The 12,153-nt window shown below is 41.9% G+C and overlaps 1 protein-coding gene across 1 annotated transcript; it reads left to right on the forward strand.

Annotated features, from left to right (window-relative positions):
• The first annotated feature begins 10,268 nt into the window (after positions 1-10,268).
• LOC133876845 (uncharacterized) lies at positions 10,269-11,861 on the forward strand. Its single transcript, XM_062315113.1, has 3 exons — positions 10,269-11,187; positions 11,278-11,345; positions 11,496-11,861. Exons 1-3 carry the CDS (start codon positions 10,269-10,271, stop codon positions 11,859-11,861), a joined length of 1,353 nt encoding a protein of 450 aa, XP_062171097.1.
• Positions 11,862-12,153: the final 292 nt, after the last annotated feature.

Below are 12,153 nucleotides of genomic sequence, written 5' to 3' on the forward strand. Positions count from 1 at the left end.
TGGTCATTTAACCGAGCAGTGTGTATCCCCGAGGCAATTGATTGAGAAGCTCATCGAGAATGGGAAGCTAGTCCGATTTCTCGTTGATGAAAGAAATCAGCAGCAACAGGAGCAAGACCAATATCAGAGGCCTAGGAGAGAAGGAGATCGAAACGAAAGAAGAGATTATCAACTGAGGCAAGAAGAAAGAAGAGGTAGGACTAGAGAACCTGCACCTCGGCCTCGAGAGGAAGAAAGAAGGGGAAGAAGCAGGAGTAGGGCCCGACAGGCGCAACAAGACAACCTTCCTATCATTCACACCATCTTGGGAGGATTTGGAGGTGGAGGAGAGTCCAACTCGGCTCGGAACGCTTATGCCAGACAACTGGATGATTTTGAAGCATATTCGGTCCAAAAGCCCCCTAAGTCCTGAAAATATGATCCTATGATTATAGGGTTTTTAGATGAAGACTATGCTGGAGTCTCTCTTCCACACACCGACGCTCTGGTAGTCTCTTTGACAATAGCAAATCATCAGACTCGGTGGATCCTTGTTGACATAGGAAGCTTGGCTGATATCCTGTTTAAATCAGCCTTTGACTATATGGGGGTTCCACGGGAGAGGGTGGTCCCGGTCTCATGCCACTTACTGGGTTTCGCCAGAGAGAAGGTGTTGCCTCTCGGATCAATTGGACTCCCTGTCACTACAGGAACTTATCCGAGGCAAAAGGTTATCATGGTAAGATTTCTAATAGTAGGAAAGAACTTCAACCTACAACGCCATTATTGGAAGGACAACTCTCAACGATTTGAAAGCTGTCACCTCAACACAGCATCTCAGTATGAAGTTCCCGACAGAAGAGGGAGTCGGAGTGGTAAAGGGGGATCAGAGAGAGGCTAGACGTTGCTATAACTTATCTTTGAAAAGCACCCCTAGGAAGTACAGCCTGGGTGAGAAGACTAAGGAGGAAGGGAAATAGCAATCACCGTTGGAAGAGCCCGTGGAAGACTTGAAGGAATTTGAAGTGGGTAATCCCGAGAAGAGGGTTCACATAGGTTCACAACTCCCCCAACATGTGAAGGAAGAGCTGGTGGCATTCTTGAGGTGCAATATTGATGTATTTGTCTGGAGCCACGAAGATATGCTAGGGATCGATCCCTTGGTCATTGTTCACAAGCTGAATGTGGAGCCGACTCATCGACCAGTAAAACAAAGGAGGAGAACCTTTGTCGTTGAGCAAAATCAAGCTATTGCGGAAGAAGTAGAGAAGTTATTAAAAGCGGGATTTATCAAGGAGGTAGATTACCCCAAGTGGCTGGCCAATGTGGTACTGGTAAAAAAGTCTAATGGCAAGTGGACGATGTGCGTAGACTTCACTGACTTGAATAAGGCGTGCCCAGAGGATAGCTTCCCCTTACCTCGAATCGATCTATTAGTGGACTTAACGTCCAGACATGAGCTCCTAAGCTTTATGGATGCTTTCTCGAGATACAACCAGATTTACATGGAAGAGACAGATCAGGAAAAAACTTTTTTCATCACAGACCGAGGACTCTACTGTTATAAGATGATACCTTTTGGGTTGAAGAACGCCGATGCTACCTATCAGCGATTAGTAAACAAGATGTTTCGGAGTCAGATTGGAAGAAATGTCAAGGTGTACGTAGACGATATGTTGGTAAAGAGCATCCAGGCAATCAAACATATAGAAGATCTTCGAGAGACTTTCTAGACTTTAAGGAGGTACATGATGAAGCTTAATTCCATGAAGTGTGCCTTCGGTGTTTCTTCGGGTAAATTTTTGGGATTCATGGTATCACAGAGGGGTATCGAAGTAAATCCCGAGAAGGTCAAGGCTGTCCTCGATACGCAGGCACCGAAAACAACAAAACAACTCCAGCAGTTAACAGGAAGAATTGCGGCCTTGAACCGATTCATTTCACGATCAACAGATAAGTGCCTTCCCTTCCTTAAAATTTTGAGAAAAGCTTTTACGTGGAGTGAGGAATGTGAGGAAGTGTTCAGAAAGTTGAAGGAATACTTGATGAATACTCCATTGCTGAGCCGCCCAACCGAGGGGGAGATACTCTATCTCTATTTGGTTGTATCTCCCTCGGCGGTAAGCTCGGCCCTGGTTAGAGAAGATGCAGGAATTCAAAAACCCGTTTACTTTACGAGTAAGGCACTTCATGGAGCAGAAGAGAGATATCCTCGAATCGAGAAGTTAGCATTTGCTTTGATCGTTTCGGCTCGAAGATTAAGGCTATAGTTTCAGGCTCATGCTATCCGAGTCTAAACCGAATATGGAAGATTTTGCAAAAGCCCGACTTTTCAGGAAGATTAGTCAACTGGGCAATGGAACTCGGACAGTTCGACATTGAGTTTCATCCTAGGACGGCTATTAAGGGGCAGGTTCTGGCAGATTTCTTAGTAGAATTCTACAACCTCCCCAAAGTGGAAGAACTTCCTAAAGAATCAACCTGTATTGTGCATGTAGATGGGTCCTTGGCACGAGGCAGAAGCGGGGTGGGAGTCATCCTTAGGAACCCCGAAGGCCAAGAGTTCGGTTTCACCATAAAACTGGATTTTGTCACCACCAACAACGAAGTAGAATATGAAGCAGTAATAGCAGGTTTGGCACTGTCTCGAGAGATGGGAGCAACAAACGTTGAAATCCGAAGTGATTCTCAAGTAGTGGTGGGCCAGGTTCAAGGACAGTTTGACACACAAGAAGATCGGATGTCCAGATATTTGGAATAGGTACACCAATTCCAATCTTATTTTGATAGGGTCGTTGTCACAAAGATACCCCAGGAGGCAAATACCCGAGCAGATGAGCTCTCAAAGATAGCTTCGGGAATAGAGGAGGAGATCGAGGCCTCACAACGACAAATTATTATTCTGATTGAGCCGTCCATAACCTTGAAGGTTAACGTTATGGAAGCAGGTACAACATTAAATGAACCAGAATGTGCTACTGAGATTATTCAGTTTTTAAAAAACGGGTCATTACCCCAAGATAAGACTGCGGCTCGGAAGATCAAAAATCAAGCAACTCGATTCTGTTTCCTCGGAGAAGTACTCTACAAAAGGGGATACTCCGAACCCCTACTGAAATGCCTTTCCAAAGTCGAGGCGGAGTATGTGTTGAAAGAAATCCATGAAGGTGTGTGCGGGAACCATTTGGGAGGACGAATGCTGGCGCAAAAGACTATTCGAGCGGATTATTATTGGCCTACGGTAAGTAAAGATTCAGCCTGAGTTGTGAAGCATTGTGACAAATCCCAGAGATTCTCAAGAATCATGAAGACAACACCTGAAAAGCTTACTCCCCTTACTTCTCCATGGCCATTTGCGAAGTGAGGGGTGGATATTGTTGGCCCAATGCCTGTAGGGAAAGGGAATTGAAAGTTCTTAGTTGTGGCTGTAGATTATTTCACCAAGTGGGCAGAGGCAGAAGCACTGGCAGCTATAACCACAACGAATTTCACAAGTTTCCTATGGAAAGTCGGTGGTGTGTCGGTTCGGGATTCCACATGCATTTGTCATAGATAATGGAAAGCAATTCGACTGCGGACCATTCCGAACGTAGTGTTCCGAACTTCGTATCCGAAACTATTATACTTCGGTATTGTGTCCAAAGGCAAATGGGCAAGTGAAGGCAACAAACAAGACACTGGTAAGAACATTGAAGAAAAAGCTCGAGAAGAAGAAAGGAGCCTGGGTTGAATATGTTCCTGAGGTGTTCTGGTCATACCGAACCACAAGGAGAACTCCGACAGGCGAGACGCCATTTTCACTCACCTATGGGACCGAGGTTGTAATACCAGCTGAAGTGGGCTCCCCAAGTTTTCGAGTAGCTTACTACAATCCCGGGTTCAATGATGAAAGAGTCAAACTACACCTAGATCTTTTGCAGGAGAAAAGGGACGACGCTCAAGTTACATGGGCGGCATATGAAATTCGGACAGCTCGGTACTTCAATAAAATGGTGGTGCCTAGAAAATTTTAGGTCAGAGATTGGGTCCTCAGGAAAGTGAGCTTAATGACGAAAGATTCAGAAGAAGGAAAAATGACACCAAAATGGGAAGGTCCCTATCAGGTAGTAAGATGTCATCAAAAAGGGGCTTATCGTCTAATGACCGAAACAGGGAAGATGCTCCCAAGATCATGGAACGCCGAACATTTGAATAAATATTATATGTAATTTTTATTTTTCTACAATTTTATCATCAATAAAGCAGATCCTTTGCCAATTCGTTTCAAGAACAGTAGAAAGTTTAAGAATCTGCCCGACTCCCTTCCTCGGACGACTCAAATGGGTTATGGAAAGGATACCCAGGGAAGAATCCGCTCGACTCCCTTCCTCAAATGACTCGAAAGGGTTATGGAAGGGATACCCAGGGAAGAATTTGCCCGACTTCCTTCCTTAGACGACCCGAAAGGGTTATAGAAGGGATACCCAGGGAAGAATCTGCTCGACTCCCTTCCTCGGACGACTTGAAACGGTTATGGAAAGGATTCCCAGGGAAGAATCCGCCCGACTTCCTTCCTTGGACGATCCGAAACGGTTATGGAAGGGATACCTAGGGAAGAAACCCCTCGATTGGGGGTTTCCGAAAAGATAAGGATAAGGATAAGGATAATGATATGGATAATCTGCACGCTTCGGAGGATTCGTTTTGAATGGCCCGTAGACGAGACTCTAATTGATCCACACGAACAAATTCAGCAAAAAGACCCGCGACAGAGCGAGTATAACACTCATTAGCTTCAAAAGCTTCCTTCTTCAGTCGAGTGTTGGCGGACTGCTCCTCAGATATGATTATGTCCCGGGAAGCAAGCTTTTCATCCCAGGATTGAAGGAGAGCTTTCAAAGTTGCTGCTTCCTTCTCTAGCCCCGAGAGACGAGCTTGTACTTCGGGGGTCGGGGTCGGAGTCAGCAAAGCTTCTTGACGGCTTTCATACCATTGCCAGAGGGCCATCATTTTCACCAAAAGCTGCACAGTGAAAGGAAGGAAAATTCAGAATAATTTACATGGATTCGGCTCAAACTAAGGTTTGTTTCGGGAAGTTCACTTGATAGTGGGAGATAAGAATGCCTCGAGCAATCCTTTCAGGGGAAGCGGTGCCTGCATTACCCAAGAAACCTTTTGGAATTAAGTTTTTAATAGCCTCCATCGAGGGTCCCAGAAGGCCTCTACCTAAAACCTCGAAGGCCGCCCTGAACCTGGAAGAGCTAGGTCCCTCAGGAGGAGTAGCTTCAACATTCGGAGCCGCCTCGGATTCATTAAGTCTTGGTCCAGGTGTGCTGGCCTCGGTGTTGGTTGAGTGCGTATTAAGCACTTCAGGGTGTTGAGTTGCTTCGGAAGTATTGGCCTCGGTATTGGCTCCTGACCTATCAGGCACTTTGAGATGTTGAGTTGCCTCAGACCTATTCGCACCCCCTGTTTCTATATCAGCTTTCGGGCTATTCTGAACTCCCGCTTGGGGAGAAATTTCTGGCCTCTCGGCACTTACCCTATCGTGAGTTTCCCCTTCAGCTATTATGGTTTGATCAGGAGCCATATAAGGCCTCGGTGATGTAGCATCCTCCGCTTCGTAATCATAATTAGGCGGTGGGGGAGTACCAGGCCGTTCTGTCGAAGGAGTACGAGGGGTGTTCTCCTCCTCTAGGTTTTCAACAAAAGTTTGATCTTGGGGGGTAATGGCCTCCTCGTCACTTTCTCCAGCAGACTCGTCACCCGAAAAAGCAGGTTCTTGTCGAACCTCCTCGGCATCAGAGGGCCTTATGACTGGCCTACCCCACATCTGTTCAGCCTTCGAAATTATTTCTGCCAGGTGATCTCGGGAACTGAATTTCTTCCTCTTCGCCAAATGCTTCACCTGATGCGTGGTTGGCACGGGACTGGCCTCAGGTGTCGGTTCGCCCTCCACTTCTGATCTTGCTGGCACTAGACTTGTTATCACTGACTCCTCGACATTGGCCTCTTCATGAGGAGCGTCCGAGCCTCGATGTGACGCCTCGGAGCTAGTCTCATCTCTTAGGTCGAAAGGGGGCAAGGATCCAGCTCCTCGGATTGGGGAGACTTCCGGTACAAAGCCCCGAAAGCTTGCTGAGCTCTCTTCTATGTTTGTTTCAGCTGAAGGCCTCCTTGGAGGTGTTCTCTTCGCACCTGAAGCGGCCAAAGGAATATTTTGCTTCTTCCTCAAAGGAACATCCTCGGGAGTGGCCTCGACTCGTTCAGAAGGTCACTTTTTGGTGGCAGGCCTCGGGGACGGAGGAGCATCACTTTTCTTTTTGGCTGCTCCTCTTTTGTTGATCGTCTTCTTGTTCCTAGGAATATTGTATCCAAGAAATTGCCTCAGATTCTCCTCGGTCACAAGATTATCAAAATCGATTTCCTCGAATTTCTCGACTTTAACCCTAGCTACAGACCAGTCGCTTATTCTCGTAACGTCTTCTCGATCAAATATACTAATTGATGGGGGTTCGCTTTGGTCAGGTTGCAGCAATTGCCAGGTCCGAGGCATCTTGCGGTTTTCAGGCAAAATCGTAACTTCGGGACATTCCCATTCCCCAGATACTCGAAAGAACTGTTGTTCCCAGAACTTGTTATTGGTCAACCCGCTCTTAAGCTTGATGAATATAGGGGGGGTGACAGACAGACAGCTCGATCGTTCCCTCCGAAGTCTGCCTTGGCCGATAGATACTCAAGAACTGAAGAATCTTTATCTCCTTCTTCAGTACTACCCTCCAGAGGATATAGGAGGCGAACAAGTATCTCCAGGCGTTGGGCATGATCTGGCTTGGAGCAACCATTAGAAAAAGGACGAAATCCTGGGCGATCTCTGGGAAGGGTAGTCGAAGTCTAGCCATGAACATCCTCTCGAAGAGAGTGACGTCACCACCGTCGATAACCCGAGCCCCAGGAGTTTGATAGAACATCCTCATCGTCGGAGGGATGTCATAGTTTAACCGCAAAATACCCTCGTGCCTTTCAAAAAGGGCGGTTTCCACCTTGTTCTCCAGGGGAGATAGGACTACAGGGCCGTAGAACTTTTTGGTTCGGGCCCGTGAAGTGGTCGGAATATTAGAGGCAGCTTTCTTGGGGGCCATTTCAGAAAGAGGAAGTAAGAAAGGAAATTTCAGAGAAGCAAAGATTCGAGAAGGTGGCGACAATGGTGAAAAGTGAAAGAGTGCGGTAAAATACAAAAGGGGCGAATAGTGAAGCAGTTGAAGCATAAAATGCACTCCCCACGTGTCCAAAATATTAAGAGGCGCCTTCATTTCAATATCTTCAAAAATTGAAGAGACGTCTGTTTTGAATCCAGAAATTAAATGCTTATTAAAAGGCGCAACCTCGAGAATAGCATGTCATGATTTAAAAAGGGGCGGCGTCGTCAGGAGTGTGCAGACTTCTGTCATTATGAGGAGAAAAGGCGGCAATGTTCAAACATTCAAACATTCAAACTTTCAAAAAGGCGTGGCATTTATGACAAAAGCGGTGACAGCCTTCAAAAAGGACGGGTTTACAGGCAATGAATAATTCCTTTAATTGCAATTTATTTTTGAAATTAGAGAATTAGGGAGGTAACTATTAGGGATAAAATCAAGTCTGAAGACATGTGGAATATATGATAGTCAAAGGTTTGAACCCCAGATCCGACCCGTGGGTCATTTCGGTGTTGTCACCTCGGATATTTTTCAAACCCCGTATAAGGAGATTATCTCAATGAAAGAACACCTCGGACTTGCTAGATTGTCTCGGTGAGAGAACACCTCTAACCTGCTAGACTTTACGTAGTGCGGAGTATTCCGAGATCTCCCAGTTTGGACGGAGTAGACATGTCTCGGAGGTTCCCATCTCAGAGAGTTGGTCAGGATACGAGATGATCGCCTTAGGGTTATTTTCTCAGGTATAACAAGCGTTTGAGAATCCTTAGAATTCTATATTCAAGATTTATGAACACAAATTCCCAGGGGCGGAGGCACGTTGGAGAGTGGGGGGGCCATGGCCCCCCCCCCTCCCCCCCAAAAAAATTGACTTCTAAATTTTTTATTTTTATTATTATTATTTTTTTATTAATGCACTACTGGCCCCTGCAAAAAAATGAATTCAACCCCCCCTAATTTTTTTTTCTTAAAAAAAAAAAAATTATCCTCAAGCCTGTAGTTCTGGCACTTAAATCTTAAAAGAAAAAAAAATCATAATAATAATAATTAAAAAAAAAAACCAGCAACAGCAGCAAACCATACCAAAAACAAGGAAAAAAAAAAAAAAAAAAAACCACAGCTATGCAGTTCGCAGCAGATAGGTCCTAGGGAAAAAAAATAATTAGACATGAGACAGCAATCAAATCCTCTCCACACGGCAAATGTGTAATCACTGAAATGTCAATAAAAAAAAAATTGACACTCAACAAGAGAAAAGGCGGCAAACCAAATTGCTTTTCAGTTTTCTAACTCCCTCAAATTTTTCTCACTAACCCTCTTTCAAAAGTATCACCCAAACCCCAAAAAAAAGGAAAAAAAAATGTTGTGGTTCACTCCTGAAAATACTGAGGCTTAGAGGGGAGAGAACTGAGATCTGAGACTGAGAGGCTGTGCATCCACCGTCTTCCACGAACCTGACGCTGCGCCGCACCACCACCAGCGTCCAGCGCGTGGTCCAGGCTGTCCTTCTAGCCTCGAGACACTGTCTTCTATCACTGTGAAACACTGAGACGTCACAAACGTGAGTTATCTGCTCTAGTATCTACGCCATTTTTTTTTCTATGCTGTGTTTGAGAGAGGTGTGAGATGAGGAAATGTTGTGTTTGACAGTTTGAGAGTCTGAGACTTTGAGGGAGGCGTAGGGGAGAAATGAAATTGAGGAAATGACTCAAATGAGGAATATTGTGGATTTGTCTTTTGTGGAAGCCAAAAGGATAGAGTTTAGAAAGTCCATGGTGGGACCGTGAGGATTGGGGATTGGGGAGAGATTTTTTCAAAAGAGACCAATAGATTTTTTTCAAAAAAGACCAATAGATTTGTTAGACGTTCTGGAAGGTTTGATTTTAGATATGAGATTTTTTATTTTTTTATTTCTTTAGGAATCAAATGATTAAAATTTCAAATATGATTATGTGATTAATGTAAAAAAAAAAATCAATTAATCAAATATGCTTTGTTAATATTTAATAAAAAAATTTTATATTTGTTTTTATTATTTAATTTGTTTTTTTTTTTTCCAATATTTAGTCTAGATAGAATTCTTAAGAAGCTTACAAAATAAATATACAAAAAAAGAAAATTAAGTATGCCTTTTTTTTTTCTTTTTTCTTTTTTATTGTGTTCCATAATTTATTTTTCTAATTTATTTATTTTTATTATTATTGGTTTGCAGCATTCAGCTAGCACATTATTGTCTTTGATTTGTTTTTAAGAAACTCCTTAAGCTCAAGATAACATTGCTTCACTGAAAGATACTCATTTTTCTCGTACCCTATTAATTGTGCTTAGTTTCTTTGTCAAGTGGTTTATATTTTTGCTGTGTTTGCTATTTTAGCTAAATTAAGATTTTTAATAGTTACTTTGATTATTGAATTTTTTTTTCCTTATAATTTGATGGGTTTTTTGATTTAGTTAATTTTTGGTTGCTTTTTTGGTTGTTAATGCTAATAAGAACTATTACAAGTAAAAAAAATTCTAATAAAAATCTTATATTTCTAGGTACTTTTTGGTTAATTTATTAATCTATAAATTTTTCTTACAGCTTAGAAAAATATGAGCAGACAAAAAACAATCGATTCATTCTTTAAGAAAAAATATGCGAGTCATTCAGAGGTTAATAGTGATACACCTTTAAATAGACCGTTAGCAACGGATCTTAATGCTTCAGTGACTGATGAATGGCCTTCCAAATGTCCAAGAATCCTTCCTGAAGAAATTGATGCCACCTCTTTGCAACGTGATCCAGGAAAACGTCCGCAAATATGAGAATTTCCTGTAAACTAACAAGATGAAATGCGACGTGCTTATCTTAGAGCTGGCCCATGTCAACCTATTCTTAAACCTACAGAATATCCAGTTTCAGGACCGGAGAATCATCGTCGTCGATTTCAAGCTTCTTGGTTTCAGACATACTCAACTTGGTTGGAATATTCGGAATCAAAGGATGCTATCTTTTGTCATCCATGTTACATTTTTGCTAAGAAATCAACAGGCCGTCCAGGATCAGATGCATTTACAGTGAAAGGTTTTAAGAATTGAAAAAAGGTGAACGTTGGAATGAATTGTCCTTTAATGGGGCATGTGGGGACAGATCAAAATTCACCACATAAAATTGCTGTGAAATGTTGTGAAGATCTGAAGAATTATTCAAGGCATATTGGTAAGTTGATTGAAAAACAGTCATCACAAGAAATAGAGAATAATCGATTGCGGCTCAAAACCTCAATAGATAGTGTTCGATGGCTAGCATTTCAAGCATATGCATTCAGAGGTCATGATGAAAGCTCCGACTCAAAAAATCAAGGTAACTTCATTGAATTGATAAAGTTTTTAGCAACTTTTAATGATAAAGTTGATGGAGTTGTGTTGACAAATGCTCCACGGAATGCCAAATATAGATCACCCCAAATTCAAAAAGAAATTTTGTATATCTTTGCAACTAAAGTACGAGATGTGATTCACAAAGAAATTGGGGATGCTAAATTTTGCATTCTTGTTGATGAAGCTCGGGATGAGTCAAAAAGGGAGCAAATGGCAATCATTTTGAGATTTGTTGATAAAGATAGTTTTATTCAAGAGAGATTCTTTCATATTGTCCATGTCAAAGATACTACTGCATTAACTTTAAAAAAGAAGATATGTGATGTCCTTTCTTGTAACGACCTCAAAATTCAAAATATTCGAGGTCAGGGATATGATGGAGGTAGTAATATGCGTGGAGAATGGAATGGGCTACAAGCTTTATTTCTTAGAGAATGTCCATATGCATATTATGTGCATTGCTTTGCTCATAAGCTACAATTAGCTTTGGTTGCAGCATCTAGAGAAGCAAAATCTGTTCATCAATTCTTTGAGAATTTGAATTTTATTATCAACATTGTTGTTGGTTCTTCAAAACGCAATGATGAATTGCAATCTGCTCAAGTTGCTGAGATTGAAAGTATGATTGCTTCTAATGAAATTGAAACTGGAAGGGGGGCCAACCAAATTGGTACTTTGCAACGACCTGGAGATACTCGATGGTCTTCTCATTTTAATTCTGTTTGTAGCTTGATAAGAATGTTTCATGCTACTTGTTCAGTTCTCGACACTATCTCAAAGGAGGGAACCAACTATTCTCAGCGCGGTGATGCTGAAGCGGCTTATATGGTATTAACATCATTTGAATTTGTTTTGATATTGCATTTGATGAAAGAGATTATGGGATTTACTAATTGTCTTTGTCAAGCTTTGCAACAAAATTCTTAAGACATTTTAAATGCCATGAAATTGGTTTCAACTACAAAATCACTTTTTCAGAATTTGAGAAAGGAAAAGTGGGAGCATTTCCTTGATACTGTTAAATCATTTTGTGAAAAAAATGAAATTGATGTTCCTGATATGAATGCTCGTTACACTAGAGCTCGAAGTAGATCATGTTGCCAAAATGAAGAATCTTTCATGACAATGGAGCATCATTTTAGAATTGATGTATTTATTGCTGCAATAGACTTCCAATTGCAAGAACTGGATAATAGATTTAGTGAGCATGCAGTGGAACTTCTTCGTCTTAATGCCGCTTTAAGCCCTCAAGATGCATACAAATCATTTAAGATCGATGATATATGCAGCTTAGTTGAGAAGTTCTATCCTCAAGATTTTACCGAGCAAGAGAAAATCATTTGAGATTTCAATTGGATCATTATAAGCTTGATGTGCCAAAACATTCAGATTTTCAGAATATGTCCACTTTATCTGAGTTGTGTAGAGGATTAGCAATTTCAGGAAAATCAAAGATTTATAATTTGATTGACAGGTTGATTCGTCTAGTGTTGACTCTCCCTGTTTCTACCGCTACTACTGAACGAGCATTTTCTGCCATGAAACTAGTAAAAACTAGATTACGTAGTAGAATGGAAGATGAGTTTCTAGCAGATAATTTGTTAGTTTATATCGAGAAAGAAATTACTAAGGATTT

This window comes from Alnus glutinosa, chromosome 1, assembly GCF_958979055.1.
Source record: "Alnus glutinosa chromosome 1, dhAlnGlut1.1, whole genome shotgun sequence".
In the NCBI taxonomy this organism is placed as follows: Eukaryota; Viridiplantae; Streptophyta; class Magnoliopsida; order Fagales; family Betulaceae; genus Alnus; species Alnus glutinosa.

What these genes read in the sequence shown, in the direction of transcription:
- LOC133876845 (XM_062315113.1), top strand. Translation starts at nt 10,269, where the DNA reads ATGGGGCATGTGGGGACAGATCAAAATTCACCACATAAAATTGCTGTG. An exon ending in AAGGGGGGCCAACCAAATTG is followed by an intron (nt 11,188 to 11,277) that starts GTACTTTGCAAC and finishes CTACTTGTTCAG; the next exon opens with TTCTCGACACTATCTCAAAG. An exon ending in ATGCTGAAGCGGCTTATATG is followed by an intron (nt 11,346 to 11,495) that starts GTATTAACATCA and finishes TCACTTTTTCAG; the next exon opens with AATTTGAGAAAGGAAAAGTG.